The 20,642-nt window shown below is 41.3% G+C and overlaps 1 protein-coding gene across 1 annotated transcript in view; it reads left to right on the top strand.

Moving 5' to 3' along the window:
* The window catches only part of strc1 (stereocilin 1), an 83,855-nt gene that overhangs the window by 32,285 nt on the left and 30,928 nt on the right, over positions 1-20,642 (top strand). Inside the window, exons 7-16 of the mRNA XM_087981440.1 lie at positions 927-1,081; positions 3,391-3,577; positions 4,180-4,295; positions 6,131-6,263; positions 9,546-9,728; positions 10,071-10,109; positions 10,209-10,376; positions 16,658-16,795; positions 17,272-17,336; positions 18,771-18,894. Coding sequence (XP_087837566.1) covers positions 927-1,081; positions 3,391-3,577; positions 4,180-4,295; positions 6,131-6,263; positions 9,546-9,728; positions 10,071-10,109; positions 10,209-10,376; positions 16,658-16,795; positions 17,272-17,336; positions 18,771-18,894 — 1,308 coding nt within the window. The remainder of the gene's footprint in view (positions 1-926; positions 1,082-3,390; positions 3,578-4,179; positions 4,296-6,130; positions 6,264-9,545; positions 9,729-10,070; positions 10,110-10,208; positions 10,377-16,657; positions 16,796-17,271; positions 17,337-18,770; positions 18,895-20,642) is intronic.

Raw genomic sequence — 20,642 nt, forward strand, 5'->3', positions numbered from 1 at the left:
GCATCTGGGATAGCTCCCCTGCTCCTCTTCCTAGTAATGTCATAGGATCTACTTGAGCTTGAAGATGGGACTTTGGTTTAACATATCATTTGAAAGATACCAACTCTGACAATCCTGCATTCTCTCAGTGCTGTACTGAGAGTGACAAGTCTCTGGCTGTCTGATACAGAGGTGGGTGTGATACCCAAGGTATCACCAGCTTTGATACTTGAATGAATTTGTGGTGACTCACCTATTGACTTATCTCCTTTCCCTGGCTTGTGATCCCTTGTGAGAGATCCTTTTACAAAGGTTCAGTTAAGGGCCACTATTCGTTATGAGGCAATTAAATGCTTCCTACTTAATTGGATATAAATTGCACATATTAATATGGAAAGGTAATATCAAACCAGTTGATAAAAAAAGATCAAGAATGAACATTAAGTGAGTAGAACTGCTGAAGTGTCATGTGCAACTGCAGAATCCTAACACTTCCTCTGACTAACAATATATCCCCCTGGGTGGGCTCACCTCACCAACCATGTAGACTTACTTCCATTAAAGGTGACCTACATGATTTATATATAATTACTTAATACTGAATGTTCGAAATGTGGTACTTGTGATATAGTAGCAATTAAGGATCTGTGTTTTATCTATATATGGCAACTTCATTGCTCCTTATACTGCCCAGATCTCTTGTGGATTGTCTGACATTGATTGAGAAAAGATGTGATGTTATTCAGCAAAGCAAGATAGAGAAGTGTTATTTAAAAGCAGAGTGATCCCCAGTGAGTGAAAGACATCTATTAAGATCATGCAATGGAATCTTTAAACTTCAAAATTTTATACATTATATAAATATTGATTTTCAATTTGAAGTATGTTTAATTTTTCTGATTCTGAAATAGTGATTTTTACTTTAAGAGTTCTGGTTTTAATTTCAGATTCAGGATGATTTGAAGCGAGTCATGGCGGCTATTTACTTCAACAGAATCCTGCTTGTCGATCCAAATATCTTTCCAGAGTTTGATAATTTCCTACCACTTCTGTCAGCATCTGAGATCCAAGCTCTTCCAGCAATCTTGGACAAAGAGCAAGTGTGCGTTGCACATCCTGTCAACGGCTTAAGATCTGTGTTTGATTATTTGTGTCATTTCTTTATTGTTTGTTATCTTCCTCTTTGTGTTACAATGGTGTTATGTGTTCACAAAGATTATCATTGACTGATAATAGTTAAAAATCATAAATATAATTGTGATACTATATCACTATATTTGTACAATTAAATTTGGGGATTTGCAAGAGGTCACAATTAGAGGAGCACATAAATCTGAGGGTTATGTAGCTCAACGAGGTTAGAGATTGAGAGAGAGTATGGGGCCATGGAATGATTTGAAATAGAGTCATAGAGATGTACAGCATGGAAACAGACCCTTCGGTCCAACTCGTCCATGCTGACCAGATATTCCAACCCAATCTAGTCCTACCTGCCAGCACCCAGCCCATATCCCTAAAACCCTTCCTATTCATATACCCATCCGACTGCCTCTTAAATGTTGCAATTGTACCAGCCTCCACCACTTCCTCTGGCAGCTCATTCCATACACATACCATCCTCTGTGTGAAAACGTTGCCCCATAGGTCTCTTTTATATCTTTCCCCTCTCACCCTAAACCTATGCCCTCTAGTTCTGGACCCCCCGACCCCAGAGAAAAGACTTTACCTATTTACCCTATTCATGCCCCTCATAATTTTGTAAACCTCTATAAGGTCACCCCTCAGCCTCTGATGCTCCAGGGAAAACAGCCCCAGTCTGTTCAGGAACTCCCGTAGCTCAAATCTTCCAACCCTGGCAACATCCTTGTAAATCTTTTCCGAACCCTTTCAAGTTTCACAGCATCTTTCCGATAGGAAGGAGACCAGAATTCCACGCAATATTCCAACACTGGCGTAACTAATGTCCTGTACAGCCGCAACATGACCTCCCAACTCCTGTACTCATTATTCTGACCAATAAAGGAAAGCATACCAGACACCACCTTCACTATCCTATCTACCTGCGACTCTACTTTCACAGAGCTATGAACCTGCACTCTAAGGTCTCTATGTTCAGCAACACTCCCTAGGACCTTACCATAAGTCCTGCTCAGATTTGCTTTACCAAAATGCAGCACCTCACATTTATCTGAACTAAACTCCATCTGCCACTTCTCAGCCCATTAGCCCATCTAGTCAAGATCCTGCTGTAATCTGAGGTAACCCTCTTCACTGTCCACTACACCTCCAGTTTTGGTGTCCTCTGCAAACTTACTAACTGTACCTCTTATGCTCGCATCCAAATCATTTATGTAAATGACAAAAAGTAGAGGACCCAGCACCGATCCTTGTGGCACTCCACTGGTCACAGGCCTCCAGTCTGAAAAACAACCCTCCAGCACCACCCTCTGTCTTCTACCTTTGAGCCAGTTCTGTATCCAAATGGCTAGTTCTCCCTGTATTCAATGAGATCTAACCTTGCTAATCAGTCTCCCATGGAGAACCTTGTCAAACACCTTACTGAAGTCCATATTGATCACATTTACCGCTCTGTCCTCATCAATCCTCTTTGTTACTTCCTCAAAAATCTCAATCAAGTTTGTGAGACATGATTTCCCACGCACAAAGCCATGTTGACTATCCCTAATCAGTGTTTACCTTTCCAAATACATGTACATCCTGTACCTCAGGATTCCCTGAAGGATATGATTTTAAAACTTGAGGCATTCTGGCCTCTGAGTCATTGTAGGTCAGCAAACACAGGGACTTGGAAACAGACTCAGATACACACATGAATTCTGATGAGTTCCAGTTTACAGAGAAAATAAGACTCATGTATATCGCAGGCTAGGAGAAAGTGAGGACTGCAGATGCTGGAGATCAGAGCTGAAAATGTGTTGCTGGAAAAGCGCAGCAGGTCAGGCAGCATCCAAGGAGCAGGAGAATCGACGTTTCGGGCATGATCCCTTCAGGAATCCTGAAGAAGGGCTCATGATCGAAACGTCGATTCTCCTGCTCCTTGGATGCTGCCTGAGCTGCTGTGCTTTTCCAGCAACACATTTTCAGCAATATCGCAGGCGAACCCTGTTATCAGGTTCACGGAGATAGGATTGTTTATCTTTGTATCAGCGCAGCGAGTGAACATGCCTAATGAATATGCCTCACATAGAACGTCCAACAAATGCAATTTTTATGACTTTTGTGTTAGATGGCCATATCAATGTCAATTTAAAAGGTATGTACTCTCAATTTAAGCCAAATGCAGTCACTTGTTTTGATAAAATCCACGCATGGTCAACTGTTGTCGAGTTTGCTGTTTGGTAAAGGGTATTATAGCAGGCTCTGCCCTTACAGTTTCTTTTATGTTTCCAGATTGTACATGGTTAATCAAAGCTTTGGAAAACTGTCCAGTGACCAGAGACGAGCCTTTGCCCAATGGGCAGTGGATTCTGGGCAGTATAGCAATATCACCACATGGTCTTTGAAATTCCTGCATCAAGTCAGTAGCCTGCTGGTATACCTACCGTTTGAAAAATTTCAGCTTCTGACCCGACTACAGGTACTACAACACAGGAATAAAAAGAGAATTTCTGTGGCAGTGTTTACATTAGGGCATCCTCTGACACTCTATGATAGCAGTACAGAGGTATGTTTGAAGCACACAAGACCCTCTCAGACATGTTTGTTCATGAGCATATCATTTTTTAATGTTTCAGGAACATGCATTGATCATTTGACTGTGACAAATTACCTTACACTTTTTCAGAACAATAATACAGGATCCTTTGCCTCCATCTGAGAGGATTGATTAAACCTAAGTTTATGATCTTATCCAAAATTTAGTGTTTTGAGAGTGCAGCACGTCATCATTACTGCATTGTAGCATCTGTCTAGATCTTGTGTTCAAGTGTCCGGAATGGGATGTTACCATGCAAATGCTCCCACCTTCCTGCAAATCCCTTCCCTTTCCCATCTTTGTGTCAGGAAATGATTTGCTGTCAAGTTCCTAACAGTAATTTACTCTCTTGTTTGCATAGTCTATGAGACTGCTAACTGATGGAGTTTGTTATGTGGACTGTTTGTGCTAGTTACAATTCTCTGATATGGAACTACTGAGTGAGCTGACTGCTTTCCTTAATCTTTTTTTTATTGTATTCCCAGATACTCAACTCATTGAATGTGCTGTTGATGAATAATTTAACTACAGTCCAGGAAAGGTTTGTCATTCATAGCATCTTAAAAGAGGGAAGTGCAATGACAGCTGCTGAGTTTGAGTCGTAAGTAATGCAGTCACTTGAGAGACTTACTGATGACTTACTGATTTTCGGCTGGAAATTAGGTGCAAGTTGGATGTGTGAGCTTTGGCAATGTTGTAGAGAAGATCAATAAGTAAGGTTCTAAGGAATGTGCGAGGAGACAAGGTTAGGCTATCAGGCTCAAGATGATCCAGTTGAGGGACCTTGTTGAACGCAGAAAACAATGAGTGGCTTAGTTAAGATACACTGAGTCCTCACCATCCACTTCCCATGAATACTGAAAAAAATTTAGATACTGTTAATCCCCTCTCCCATATGCCGCCACCTAATATACACCCAATGAAATCAAAACATGCTTTATTCTCTTGGAAAAGCATGAAAGCGTTTTAATAAACACATTTAAATTAATTTTAACTAATCACTTCTGTTACTCTAGACATTGTACTGTAATGTTGCCGAGCATAAAGATCTTGTATAATCTGCCATCCCAAAACCATGTCTGTTCTTCATGAAGCATGTCTGCTTCTGCTTTCAATCTGTTGATGATCTATCCAGATACTGACAGCGCTGTTGTAACCTTTGAGTTGTTGCAGTCACTGAGATTCCCATTTGCAGATTGACAACTACGTTTCACCTCAAAATGACCTTCGTTGTCCAGATCTGAAACATAGGATCCCTGCAGTGTGGGAAGAGGCCATTCAGTTGATTAGGTCTGCACTGACCCTCCGAACAGCATTCCACACAAACCAAGCCTCAGCCTCCTACCCTATCCCCGTGACTCCGCTTCTACCCTGCTAATTCACCTAGCCTGCACACAATGGACAATTTAGCATAGCCAATCCATGTAATCTGCACATCTTTGGACTGTGGAATGAAACTTGAGTATTTGGCAGAAGCCCATGCAGAAATAGGGAAAATGTGCAAACTTCACACACAGTCGCTCAAAGCTGGAATCGACTCCAGGTCCCTGGCGCTGTGAGGCAGCAGTGCTAACCACTGAACCATCATGCTGCCCCTATCTTGTTGATCTTCTGAACTCTGATAGTGTTCTTACCATGTGTATACTGCTTTGTTGCTATCCTGTCGATTCCAGGTGCCAGGTTTGCCTTCAGTTTTTTTCTTGGCTCTTTGAATCCCTGATCTGATTGCTTCCCAGTGGACATCCCATGCTGCAGTGCTGTCACTGAACGCAAATAAGGAACTGGGGTCATGTTGAGGATCTCCTAAAAGAGTTCCACTCTTTTTATGTCCTTTTTGATTGTCCAGCAGCTGAGCATCCTTACCTTTGATTGAAAAATGTGTTGCTGGAAAAGCGCAGCAGGTCAGGCAGCATCCAAGGAGCAGGAGAATCGACGTTTCGGGCATAAGCCCTTCTTCAGAACCTTTGGTTCACTAGTGTTGCTCTTGACGTGGTCAGCCCCAGTACCGCATCTTGGAGTCATTCTGATGCATACTTCTGTGGTGCCCTGTCTTTTAACTCTTGTTTTTATTTCCTGCAACTCTTCTTTGCTATTCCCAGTCTTTTGTACTGAATAATATAACTAGAGGTTAGTAAAAATTAAAAAATTAAAACTTTTAAAAAGTTACATATAGTGCTTGAAGAAACTCCTGGCTAAATGCATGTTCTTGATCAGTTTGGATTGGTATGGATTCATAACCTTGAAGTACAAGGCACAGCAGCTTCAGTAGACTATGTGATCTTTCCTAGCCCTTGAATTTTCTTTAATTTCTTCCTATTCAAGTATTCTCCCTTTTAAAGGAATGGGTAAATAAATGTTGCAGACAATTGAAAAATAGATGCATCCCTTCTTAATTTAACAGGTATCTCTCACTGGTATTTTTTTTCCCATTTTTAGACTGGGCAGATTGATGTGTTCTGCAACTACTCAGGACCTAAGATTCTACAAACAGAATCTGCAAGTGTTTGATATCATCAAGAAACAGATACTGAAATGCATTGGGGATCAAATCTTTGTTCCTAATGAATTGGTGAGTTAACCTCTATCATTGAGATCCTGTCCAGACCCTAATCCAATTGTTGGAGATAATCCTGAGGGACAAAGTTTGCGTATATATGGAAAGAGAAGGACTGATTAGGGATAGTCAACATGACATTGTGCATGGGATATCATGTCTCACTAATTTGAGTTTTTTGAAGAAGTAACAAAGACGATTGATGAGGGCAGGCGGTGAACATGATCTCTTAGGACTTCAGTAAGGTGTTCGACAAGGTTCCTCGTGGTAGACTGGTTAGTGAGGTTAGATCACATGGAATACAGGGAGAACTAGCAATTTGGATATAGAAGTGGCTCGAAGGTAGAAGACAAAGGGTGGTGGTGGAGGGTTGTTTTTAAAACTGAAGGCCTGTGACCAACGGCATGCACAAGGATCAGTGCTGGGTCCACTGCTTTTCATCATTTATATAAATGATTTTGATGTGAACATAGGAGGTATGCTTAGTAAGTTTATAGATGACATCAGAATTGGAAATGTAGTGGACAGCGAAGATGGTTACCTCAGAGTACAATGGGATCTTGATCAGATGGGCCAATGGACTGAGGAGTGTCATGTTGAGTTTAATTTAAATAAATGTGAGGTGCTGCATTTTTGAAAGGCAAATCAGGGCAGGGCTTAGACATTTAATGGTAAGGTTCTGGGGAGTGTTACTGAGCAAAGAGACTTTGCAGTGCAGGTTCATAGTTCCTTAAAAGTGTATTGGCAGGTAGATCGGATAGTAAGAAGGCGTTTGATGTGCTTATCTTTATTGGTCTGTGCATTGAGTCTGGGGTTTAAGAGGTCATATTGCGGCTGTACAGGACATTGGTTATGCCACTTTTGGAATATTGCATGGCAATTCTGGTCTCCTTCCTTTCGGAAGGATGTTATGAAACTTGAAAGAGTTCAGAAGAGGTTTACAAGGATGTTGCCAGGGTTGGAGGATTTGAGATAAAGGGAGAGGCTGAATCGGCTGGGTCTTTTTTCCCTGGAGTGTCTGAGGCTGATGGGTGACCTTACATAGACTTATAAAATCATGAGGGGTGATTAGACAAGGTCTTTTCCCTGGGATGGGGGAGTCCAAAACTAGACGGCATAGATTTAAGATGAGAGGTGAAGGATTTAAAAGGGAGCTAAGGGGCAATATTTTCACCCAGAGGGTGGTGTGTGTATGGAATGGGCTGCTAGAGGAAGTGGTAGAGGCTGGTACAATTACAACATTTAAAAGGCCTCTGGATAGGTATATGAATAACAAGGGTTTAGCAGGATATGGGCCAAGTACTGGTAAATGAGACTAGATTAATGTAGGATATCTGGTCGGCATGGACGAGTTGGAAAGGGTCTGTTTCCATGCTGGACACCTCTATGACTCTGGGTAATATTCTTGCTAGAAGTGTGAGCTGATAATTATACCACGAGAGCAACAGGACATTGGGGACCTTTGTGAATGATGGAGCCATCAATCTTACTCCTTGAGAAATAACAGTCACAAAACAGAAAGAAATCAGGTGAATTAGTCATATCAGAACAACAGAGAGGGCGAGATTGGTATCAAAGAAAGAAAGAACCAGAAATGCAATAGAAGAAAAAATAGATTTTGCTTGTTAAAAATCTCTAGCAGTTCCTGAGCCAGTGAGATTTAGTAGTGGCATTGCCTTAACACTTGTCATGTCATCAAATCATACAGCACAGCCCAACTCCTCATTCCGACCAGGTTTCCTAAACTGAATTATTCCCACTTGCCTGTATTTGGCTCATATCCATCTCAGCCTTTCCTATCCAAGGTTACAAATCACACAACACCAAGTGAAACTATCACTGTATTCTAACAGATGAAAGGCTTAACAGACAATCAGTTTTTCAATGTATAATTTCAGTTACATCACACTGTAAATTGTTGCTATAAATTCTGTGTGTTAGGATTGAGCCCTCCACTATCACCTGATGAAGGAGCATCGCTCTGAAAGCTAGTGTGCTTCCAATTAAACCTGTTGGACTATAACCTGGTGTTGTGTGATTTTTAACTTTGTACACCCCAGTCCAACATCAGCATCTCCAAATCAGGTAATAGTCCAACAGGTTTAATTGGAAGCACTAGCTTTTGGAGCGCCGTAACCACCTGATGAAGGAGCGGCGCTCCGAAAGCTAGTGTGCTTCCAATTAAACCTGTTGGACTATAACCTGATATTGTGTGATTTGTAACTTGTGTACACCCCAGTCCAACACCAGCATCTCCAAATCATTTCCTATCCATGTCTTTAAAATGTTGTAATTGTTCCTGCTTCTACCACTTCCTCTGGCAGTTCTACAAGCGCACCACCCACTGTGTGAAAATGTTGCCCCTCAGATTCCTTTCAAATCTTTCCCTTCTCCCCTTAAAGTTATGCCCTCTAGTTCTGGACTTCTATATTCTGGGGAAAAGACCTTGCCTATTCACCTTACCAATGCCCCTCATGACTGTATAAACCTCTAAGGTTTATACCTCAGTGTTAAGAGTGCTTATTGCTGTTAATTATGAGCCCCAACTTTCTGCAGTAAACTTTTAAATGCCCGATTAGTGTGTAAATCTTCAAAAATGGTGAGATGTCCAATTGTCAACCAGCAAATTCTATCCATTCACAATTTAATCATGTTGTAACAAGGGATTGGTTAGTTCAGTTGGCTGGATGCCTGGTCTGCAATGCAGGGTGAAGCAGCAGTGTGGGTTCAATTTCTACATCTACTGAGGTTACCATGAAGGTCTTGCCTTTTCCATGTCTCACCTTGCAGCCTGATCACCCTCAGATTAAATTCACCACCAGTCATCAGTAATGAGCAAAGAGCCTGATGGTCCTCTGGAACTAAGGCGGCTTTACCTTAGTGTATGTGAACGCCGTGTGTTGATTTATATATTAATAATCCTATGTATCATTACCTAACAAAAACCTTTATTATTTACCACCATCATATTGAAGAGGCTTTTATTTTTGTTAACTTTCATGTCAGCATGAAAGCACAATGAGATTTACAGCAAAGGACAATAAGAAAAGCAAAACAACTTCTTCTGTGATTTACCATGAACTGTTTCTCTGAAAGTTATTGAAAAGTCTTGTGAATAATGAACATCGCATTCACCTCTTGTTTCACTTTCCCTGTCGCTCATTTTGCACCATGCTTTGTTACCCCTGACATGTGGTAATCCATGCCGTGAAGTATTTTAGAGGTATATGGAAATGTTTTTAGAAAAGTCTAAAACTGTTTGCATAATGTTAGGAATCTTATTCCTCCCTTGTACAGCTCACAGAGGTTTTGGTCAGAACAACCAGTGTAACCAATCAAGAAATCTTGATGCATGATGAATTATTAAGTATGGCTGGCCTTCTTCCAATCCTTGGGTTGTCCTTCATAAAACAACTTCAACCTGCACAAATACAAGGAATGCTTCCGGAACTCAGTGCAATGACTTTTTCTCCTGTGCAGGTAATTTTTTTCTTTAATTTTGCTTCTTTATGTTTTGCACAGAGACCCAAGTATATTTTAACAAATTGTTTTGAACTATTGTTCTCATACTTGTGTTTGGGTGGCGAGCCAAGAGAAAATGAACTTCCTGCCTTGCGACAGGAGAAGGGAAGATAGGGTCTGTGATGATGTTGGGAAGGGAGCAGGTGAGGAGAGAATAATTGGCTGGCAAGAAAACGTTATATTCTCAATGGGTTGTGGAAAGAAAGCTTTAAAGCACTATGAGATTCAGCAGTTCCAATACAACTCCAACGCAGTGATTTCTTAGAAATTAAACAGTAATATTTATAACATTTATTTCAGGCAAGGGAAATAACTGACAAGATACTTCAAAATGCATCGGTAAGTATTACATTGATTTGAAGTAAACTGGTTTGTGCCCTATCTGTCAGTTTGTGGATTTGATTTGAAGCATTGTTCACAGTCTGTTTCTCTCTGTAGATTACAGAGGAGTTGCTGAGCAACCTGGGGTCATTAGTAATTGGTCTCAACCCTTCAATTCTGCAAGTCATTCCGACAGCTTTACTGGTGCATGCCATGCCCAGTATGGCAGAGTATGAATGGAAACTCAGTCCTGTTCAGAAGCTGATCATTGTAAACAAGCTATGGGTTAGTATTGGAAAATTGTCTCTCAACATCTCCCTTTTCCTCATTGTCATTGCGGTGCTTTGTACCTTAGCATCAGACTAACTCAGTGGGTAGCTTCTTCGCTTCTTAGAAGATTGTGGTTTAAGTCGTACTCCAGGTGGTTAAGCCTAAACTCTCCACGGATTGCTCCCTTTGTTGAAGAGGCTGCCTTTGGTTGAGACTTTTAACTGAGGCTCCATTAGTTATATAAAGTGGATATAAAATATGCCTTGGTAGCATTTCTAGAAAAGTAGGGGCCTTCTTCCTGGAATCTTCGTCAATATTTTTCCCTCAACCAAAGTCATATCTGGTCACAATCACATGACTGTTTCTGGGGGTTTGTCTGCAAATTGGCTATAATTACACATGTATTACAGCAGTGCACACATTAAGAAATATTTCATTGCCCGTAAGGTTCTTTGAGGCATTCTGGATTTGTAAAAGGACATTTGGAAATGCACATTATTTGTTTTTCTTTCCTTCTTTCTTTCCCCATTGATTTAGGCAGTTGAAATTTCAATTTCAGTATTCCCTTATCTATCAAATTTCCAAAATAAGGCAGGAGAGATCCCAAGAAAATTCCAACACCACTCTTTAGTTTAAAAAAAGCATTCAACCCTTACTAGGTGCACATTTAACTGTGCTCATGTAACTGGTTCAAAGTTTGTGCGAAGATTTGTAGCTCGGGTGCTCGTTGTTGTGGTTCTCTTCGCCGAGCTGGAAGTTTTTGTTGCAAACGTTTCGTCCCCTGGCTAGGCGACATCATCAGTGGTTGGGAGCCTCCTGCCAAGCGCTTCTTTGATGTTTCCTCCGGTGTTTATAGTGGTCTGTCCCTGCCGCTTCCGGTTGTCAGTTTCAGCTGTCCGCTGTAGTGGTTGGTATATTGGGTCCAGGTCGATGTGTTTGTTGATGGGAGTTTGTGGATGAATGCCATGCCTCTAGGAATTCCCTGGCTGTTCTCTGTCTGGCTTGCCCTATGATAGTAGTGTTGTCCCAGTTGAATTCATGTTGCTTGTTGTCTGCGTTTGTGGCTACTAAGGATAGCTGGTCGTGTCGTTTCGTGGCTAGTTGATGTTCATGTATGCGGATTGTTAGCTGTCTTCCTGTTTGTCCTATATAGTGTTTTGTGCAGTCCTTGCATGGTATTTTGTACACTACATTCGTTTTGCTCATGTTGGGTATTGGGTCCTTCGTTCTGGTGAGTTGTTGTCTGAGCATGGCTCATGTAACTGGTGTCAGGAGGGATACAGGGTTCCAGGTTTTAGATGGCTTGGTGCCCCGTATTGGAAATAAAACTAACCAGCTTATCTGTTTTGTTAGGAGAGGAATTGACAGCTAGGACAGCTGCCTTCCTTTTCAAATTGATCCATAACATTCACCTGAACAGGTAGACAGGTTTGTAATTCAATGTCAACTTCAAAAGAGAGGGCCATCTCCCTTTGTGCTACCCTGCACTGCCAACCTAAGTTACATTCTCAAACTGTGAAATAAAGATTGACCCCTGATCTAGAGGCAGGAGTGCTGCCGCTGAGTCAAACTGACATTTTTAAGAGTTTGAAGGTTGGGGGCCTGTAGAGAAATCTCGAAGGAAATATGCTGTTTTAAACTAAGTAGAATTGTCATAAAACTTGAATCACTAAGTCCGGGAAAAAATGAGGACTGCAGATGCTGGAGATCAGAGTCAAAAAGTGTGGTGCTGGGAAAGCACAGCTGGTTAGGCAGCATCTGAGGAGCAGGAGAGTCGACATTTCAAGCATAAGCTCTATCTGTCACCGCCGGTTCTTTTGCTGTTCACATTGAAGCTGTGCTGTCTGCTTACTGCCTCTTCTACCACTGGAATCCGTTTGTTCTTATTTACTCAATCAAATTCATTTTTTATTTTGAGCACCAGCTCTTCATCTTCTCCATAAGAAGCTGTATATTCATTTTTATCTCTGGGAAGTTGCATCACACCTTCTCAATTCCAACTTTGTGTTGGAAGACAACAATTTTGACTCATTATCATTTACACCAGGGAACTAACATTTAAAATAATTTTAATATTTGATCACATTTATGAGGAAGTATTGGTTGATAAATGTAGCAGAGCATAGGGCTTTGTGCTGGAAGGGCCCTGAATAATTGATAAGGCTATGGTTTATAAAGGGATTTGGCAGTGTGAAGTTTCTTTGCAAATGATAACTGAAACTGATAGAGATGAATGATTAGTTAAGGTATTCTGACACCTTATCTGAACCTGGGCCAAGAACAAGTTCTCAAGTTTACAGTAAGCCGGACACCTGAACCATTCATTTGTCAGGATTTGGTAATAGTGGACTGCTCAGTAACCTGATCACAGAAATCTGTCTTCTAAATCAGGCTCGTTAGCCACTTTCTTAATTATATTAAATACTATCCTTTCCAATTTGGATATAGTTTTGCCAATAATCGTTTGATTCAGAAGATTGTTTTGTTCCCTCTCTTTTCCTCCATTTTCACCCTCCTTATGCTGAATGTTATAAGTCACTGGATAGGAGACTTTACTTACTGCTATTATGCTCCTATGAACCAATCATGCATGATGGGTGTGATGGTCAGAGATAGGCAGATGCATGTGTTTATAAATAGAAAGCGGGTCATAACACCAGTGCTTCACCGGAGGCTCACTGATGATACCTAGTATGGTGACGAAACGTCTGAAAACGAACCTTCCAGGTCAGGGAGCAAACATCCAGAACCTCAACCTGAGCTACAAATCCTCTCAAAACTCACTAACGCCTATGGGCGCAAAATGCTAAAACTGGCCCAAAAATGGGAAACCAACACCATCCAACAGAGCGCCACCTGTGCGAACAGTTGTACTTGCTGCACAAATGCCTAAGGAAACACACAAACCAACAGCCACGCTCAGACAACAACTCACCAGAACGAAGGACCCGATACCTAACATGAGCAAGACGAATGTAGTGTACAAAATACCATGCAAGGACTGCACAAAACACTATATAGGACAAACAGGAAGACAGCTAACAATCCGCATACATGAACATCAACTAGCCACGAAACGACACGACCAGCTATCCTTAGTAGCCACACACGCAGACAACAAGCAACATGAATTCGACTGGGACAACACTACTATCATAGGGCAAGCCAGACAGAGAACAGCCAGGGAATTCCTAGAGGCATGGCATTCATCCACAAACTCCATCAACAAACACATCGACCTGGACCCAATATACCAACCACTACAGCGGACAGCTGAAACTGACAACCGGAAGCGGCAGGGACAGACCACTATAAACACCGGAGGAAACATCAAAGAAGCGCTTGGCAGGAGGCTCCCAAGCACTGATGATGTCGCCTAGCCAGGGGACGAAACGTTTGCAACAAAAACTTCCAGCTCGGCGAACAGAACCACAACAATCAGGCACTACCTAAATTTCTTAAATACAAACCTCCCCTTAACACCCAATTGTCAAAAGAATAGCAGAGCAAAACGGCCAAGATTGCTTAGAGAAATGATTAATGATGCCCACAGCAGACTCCGTAAGTACAACTGGGAAATTTTGCACCAAAAAACTCTCCTCACTAATGCGAACAGACCATGAATAGACAGACACAGTAGAATGAACCATCGACATTAGACAGCGAAATACACAGAAAATGAAAAAAACTAGACCTACAGAAAAAACTCAACAAACTCACACAAAATAACAACACAGACAACCTAGAAGCCTGGATAAACAACTTATCTTACTGACCCTTAACAGACACTGAAAAAGCCGTCTTAGTAAGAGGATTAAATCACAATTTGCAGGATGTGGACCAGAAAGATTTCTTAGCCGCATTAGGAGCAACAGTGAAAGACAAAGAACTCACAGAAAAAAAAACAGCAAACCATCAGACAGTTGCACCAACAATAAGCATGAAAAAGGAAGAAAATACACTCAATACACAAGAAAGGAAAGCACTAGAAGGACTCGAAGATAAAAACATCACTATCCTACTAGCAGCCAAAGCACACTTTACAGTCATTTTAAACTTAACAGACTATATTGAGAAAGTGAATGTACTGCTTGCAGATACCGATGCTTACCAACAGGTGGCAATAGACCCGACCCTACAGCAAGAGAGCTGAATCACAGCCTTACTCAATAAAACTTAAGAAATCTGGAGAATTAAACTTTCAAAAAATGAAACCAGATGGATCCAACACACCATGCTTCTATGGATTGCCCAAAATTCACAAACCAGGAACACCCCCTCAGGCTGATAGTCTTGCTACCTGGAACACCAATGTACAAATTAGCCAAGGAGCTACGCCAAAGATGAAGAAGACTCATGCCACTCCATTCACTCCACCCAAGAATTCCTGAAGACCATCAAAGACACCAAGTTAGCAGAGGATGAAATAATGGTCTCCTTTGACGTGACTGCCCTGTTCACATCCATCAACATCAACCTGGCCAGAGCAACACTGCCTACACTATTAGGAGAACGAAAGACACATACACCAGACGCCACCAACTTCATCAACAAAGACAATATTGTCAAGCTAGTGGACCTATGCCTTACCACCCATTTTGCTTTCAATAATAAAACCTACAGACAGACAAACGGAACACCCATGGGATCTCCAATATCAGGGTTCTTAGCAGAGGCTGTAATGCAGAGATTCGAACAAACAGCTGTGCGAACCATCCAACCCAAACTTTGGATCCGCTATGTGGATGACACCTTTGTTATCACTGAATGAACAAATTAGAAGAAACCTTCAAGACCATCAGTAATATCTTTACTGGCATAACATTCACTAAAGAGGAGGAAAACAACAACAAACTGCCATTCCTAGATGTCGCAGTAGAGCGAGCAGACAGTGGGAAGCTTAAACAAGTGTCTACAGGAAAATACCATATACAGACCAAATACTGAACAAAAGAAGAAATTATTCTAACACTCAAAAACGAAGCTGCATTAGAATTAGCTGCATTTCAATGAGCCAGTGCACACTGCAGCACAGAGGAACTACGAAGAGGAACTAAAAACATCAGCTAATGAACTTAAATGACCCTATACAGGCAACAAGCAAAACTAATGTCATTTACAAAATACTGTGCAAGAACTGTAACAAACACTACATTGGACAAACAGGCAGAAAACTAGCCGCTAGGATACATGAACATCAACTAGCCACAAAAGGATATGACCAACTTTCATTAGTCCTTACATACAGATGAGGAAGGACACCACTTTGGGACAACACATCCATTCTAGGTCAAACCAAACAGAAACTCGCACGAGAATTCCTGAAAGCATGGCATTCCAACCAGATCTCTATCAACAAAAATATTGACTTGGATCCCATTTATCATCCTCTGAGAAAAATAATAGGAAATGATGTCACAACAAGAAATGACATCACCAACCCAAGGAAACCTAAACACATAAATAGAAAGCGGGTCATAACACGAGTCCTTCACTGGAGGCTCACTGATGATGTTACCTAGTATGGTGATGAAACGTCTGAAAATGCACCTTCCAGCTCAGCGAGCAGACTTGCATGCAGGTGGTGATTGCTGGCAGGCAGTTTGGCGTGTGAAAACGTCACAACTGAATCTTTATTAATCTTGTTTGATGCCCACACGTGCAGCTCCCGAGATAGTAGTCAGAAATTCCAGTTGTAAACATTTTCTCCAACAGATTTTGGTGGCATAGTGGCTCAGTGGCTAGTACTGCTGTCTCACGGTGCCAGGGATCTGGGTTCAATTCCAGCGTTGGGTGACTGTCTATGTGCAGTTTGCACATTCTCCTCGTGTTTGTGTGGGTTTCCTTCGGGAGCTCTGGTTTCTCCCATAGTCAATAAATGAGTAGGTTGGGTGGGTTGGCCATGCTAAATTGCCCAGAGGTGTGCAGGTTAGGTGGGTTGCCGTCGTAAATGCAGCAATTAAACGGATAGGATGGGGTGCTCTTCAGAGGGTTGGTGCAAACTCTTTGGGTCAAATGGCCTCTTTCCACACTGTAGAGATTTTATTCTAAGTCTATTAATACTGAGGCCAATTGAAACCTCTCTGCTACTGTCCCAACTGAGATCAGCTAAAGCCAAGCAGTGTGAGACTCCTTCAGGTGGTTCCACATCTGAGGCACCGTAGTTATACTGCGTCCCTTCCAAAACAGCAATGCTAAACCCATTTTACTGAGTATGCTAATATTAAGGGCAGAAATGTATGTTTCAGTCTATTTTGTTTTTAAAACAATGCATTTCAACATTATGTTTTTGTTAGGCTTCTGGCAATATGAAGTGGATCAAAGATTTGGATTCTCTTATAAAAGATGTTCCTCTAATAACTTTGAGATCAAAGTTGACCATGTTGTTGTCCAATGTCAATGTCACCAGCCAGATGAAATGGTCTGTGCAACAGGTAATGTTTTCAATTTGGCAATCACCTTTTGACTAACTTTCTCTGAAGTCCTGTTGTAAAGTGTAAATGTGCACTTCTCCTTTGTAGCCCAGCTTGTTACAGCAAGAAGTATTTGGGTTAAAGTGGGAGAGACAGGACAGGTCTCTTGCTCCTGAGCCCTGTCTGGAAACTCATCCTGGAAATGTATACGTGTGCATTCTGGATACAGACAGATCTGGATTTGGTGGGAAGACACCTGTTCTGGAATAGCTTTTTAGCGCTCTTTTTCTTGCTCCTGAAGAGTTGCCATTTGAGGGAAATCAAAGGTAGTGACGGGTGTCTTCTGAACTATAGTTAGAGTTCAGGAGGGGACCAAGTGTTAAAGGTTTTTTGTAAGTAAAGGCTTAGCTGTGTTCAGAATTGTGCATGTAGAAATTAAGAGAAGTTATTGCTATATCACTTGATGCTTCATGAAGTTGTTTTTCCCTATGTTGCAGGCACAAATGCTGTTTAGAAAAGTTTTAGAAGCAAATGGCCACAATATGACCAAAGATCTTTTCATGTAAGTTGCTCTGTTCTTTTTCTAGGCATGAAGTACATGAGCCATTGGGTTTATTGAAGACCAGATACCGCAGGATAGCACAATAGTCATTGGGTTGTTTTGATGAATGAATAGCAACTCTGAAACTTAATTTTTAAAATATGTTCATGGGCTGTGTGCATCATGGGCTCAACCAGCATTTATTACCATCTTTAACTGCCTTTGAGAAGGTGATGAGCTGTCTTTTTGAGGTGCTGCCATCCTTGGGGTACAGATACACCTACAATGCTGTTAAGATTTGAGCTTCAGGGTTTTGATGCAGCGACAGTGAAGGAATGGTAATATAGTTCAGAGAATAGAGTTGGAGGGGAACTTGCAGATATGGTGTTTCCATGCGTCTAGTGTCATTCAAGATGGCAGAGTTTAGAAGATGCAGTCAAAGAAACTTTGGTGAGTTACTACAGTGCATCTTGTAGATGATATACACTGCTGCCACTGTGCATTGGTGCTGAAGGAAATGAACATTGAGGATAATGGATAGAATGCCAATCACGTGAGTTGCTTTGTTCTAGAAGGTGTTGAGTTTCTTGAGTGTTGGAGCTGCATCTATTTTCCGGGAATATTCCATCACACTCCAGATGAGGATCCCGTAGATTTTGGACAGGAAGTGCGGAGACAGTCTGCTCCCTAAAGAATTTCTAGCCTCCGACTTACTCTTGTAGCTATAGTATTTATATGGCTGGTCCAGTTCAGTTTCTGATCCATAATAACCCCCATGATGTTGTTTGTGTTGGATTCAGTGATGGTAATACCATTGAACATCAAGGAGTGATAGTTAGATTTTGTCTTTTTGGAGATGCTCATTGCCTGACTCTTACCAGCACAAATTTGATTGTTGCCCAGCTCTTGTTTCATTTAGGTATGCTGCTTCAGTGTCTAAGTAGTTGTGAATGGTGCTGAACGTTGTCCAGTCATCACATTCTTGAACAGTTTTTACTGCCTGCTAAGTCAGAAGTACAGATCTTAGCAGTTTCTTCATCTCCATAGCTTGGAGTAACTGAGGGCAGTTGCAGAATTCTCTCATCTGCCCTGGCACAGACCTTGAACATAGCCCCTACCTGATCAGCAGCATGATTCACACATTAAACCATTACAGAAGCTCTTTAACTAATGGCATACATACAGGTGGTTACAAAAAGACACAATAAATGTTTGGAGGTTAAATGCCACCTTGCAATTTATAATGCTGGTTTTATAAGCTTTTCAATTACTGGTCTAATTGACGATGGCAAAAGTGAGAACTGCAGATGCTGAAAATTAGAATCTAGATTAGAGTGGTGCTGGAAAATCACAGCCAGTCAGGCAGCATCCGAGGAGCAGGAAAATCGACATTTTTGGCAAAAGCCCTTCATCAGGACGATGTTGACTTATTTTAACATCTTTTACATTTTTTAGTTCTCTTGGATTTGTGGCACATGGTGTGGATTGTCTGACTCTGAAACATCTGACCACGCCCAATGCACTTCTGACATTGCTACAATTTTTCCGGGATTTGCCAATTGAAATGCCAGTGCCTTTGGTAAGTTTGGGTGCCCTCTGCGTGCATCACAGTCCTGTTACTGAATAAATTCCCTGGTTGATGTAACTACCAATGGTTACCCTGTTGTTATACCTCACCAGTTTTCCTTTTATTGCTACATTCATCTAACTCCTTCACACTGTTCAGTCATTCTTCCAAACATATTTTTGCAGTGTTACCATTTACCCCAAAGTTAAAGAAAAGGCATCTTTGTTATAAAGATTAGTTGGTGGCACCTTGATCATTATTACATAAACAACTATTGCTTCACTTAGAAAGTTGAGGCACACGCAAATGTTCTGGAATACTGGTTCAAATCCTGGCATTTGGCGGGGGTGATCCGGATTTGACCTCCAGCACCACAGTTTTAGAATTCAAGACAAGCACATCAGCCTTGATCCAGTTCTGATGAAGGGTCACTGGACCCAAAATGTTAATTCAGCTTTGTCTCCACAGATTTAACCAGACCTGCTGAGTTTGCCCAGCAATTTCAGTTTATGCTTCTGATTTCTGAAATCAGCAGTTCTATAGTTCTTTTGTTCAGCCTTGATCTTATTGATGGCACAGCAGGCTTGAAGGGCTGAATGGTCTACTTTTACTCATATTTAATGGGGTCATATGTTTTGGATTCTGTAAACATCTCTTTCTTTCAAATGCCCCTTAAAAACTAATTCTTATTTCAATGTTCTGTTTAGACTAAACTTAGTTGTAAGGTACTACACTGGCATCTTCAAATCATGAATACCAACAACTTCACTTAGAAACAGAGATAGACCATTCAGTCCCTTAAGCCTTTATTGCCATTCATTTACATTGTGGCTAATCAGTCCCTCCACTCCCATTTATTTGCATTTGACATATTTGACATTTGACATCATGATACTGATGTCAAAGCTTACAGCTAAGTTTAGTCTAACCATTGATCAGCCTGGTGAACCTTCTCTGGACTGCCTCCAATGCCAGTATATCTTTGCTTGAAAAAGGGGCCCAAAGCTGTTCACAGTACTCCAGCAGTCAAAGTTCAACACGTTTTGGGAAGATGGAAGATGCATAGAATTCCATTCACCAAATGGAACAATCCATCCTGTTTTCTAACCCAAGCCATAAGACCTGGTTTGTAAAACAAATGATGGAAAAATTTGGTTTTCAGTCAGCCACAAAGGGACCATTAGACTTGAACCCAGTTATTCCTTCCATCTGACTGTTTCAGCAAACCAGAAAAATTGCAGATCTGCTGCACAAGCTGGCCTCTCCTGGCCACACAGGACTGTTCGCCATGTCTGTCAGAAACTTCTCAAGAGCTTCTCAGAAAGGAAGTTAATTAGAATTATCATGACTGTTGTGCTAAAGGGCTTTGTAGCAGAATAATTAGAGTATGCAGTGCATTAACTGAGAGTGTGGTAGATACAGGTTCAATTGAGAGATTCAGAAAGGAGTTAGCTTGTTATTTGAAAAATAACAATTTGGGTGGTTAGAGGGAGGAAGACATTAAGTAAAATTCTGATTCAAAAGTGTGTGCAGGTATAACTCTGATTCTGCTTAGAATTAGGCAACTAGGCCTATTAGCCTGTGCCAGCTGTTTGAAAAAGCTTACCAGTTTAGTCCCACGCCCCTGCCCTTCCCTATAAGTGGGTATTTATCCACTTCTGTTTTGAAAGTTACTATTGAATCAGCTTCCATCACACTTTAATAAGATCACTTCTCATTCTTCTAGAATCCACTGTAGGCTGTACCTGTTCAACCTTTCC

This window comes from Chiloscyllium plagiosum, unplaced genomic scaffold (assembly GCF_037043375.1).
Source record: "Chiloscyllium plagiosum isolate Xiang-an unplaced genomic scaffold, Cpla_swu_hap1 HiC_scaffold_39, whole genome shotgun sequence".
NCBI lineage: Eukaryota > Metazoa > Chordata > Chondrichthyes > Orectolobiformes > Hemiscylliidae > Chiloscyllium > Chiloscyllium plagiosum.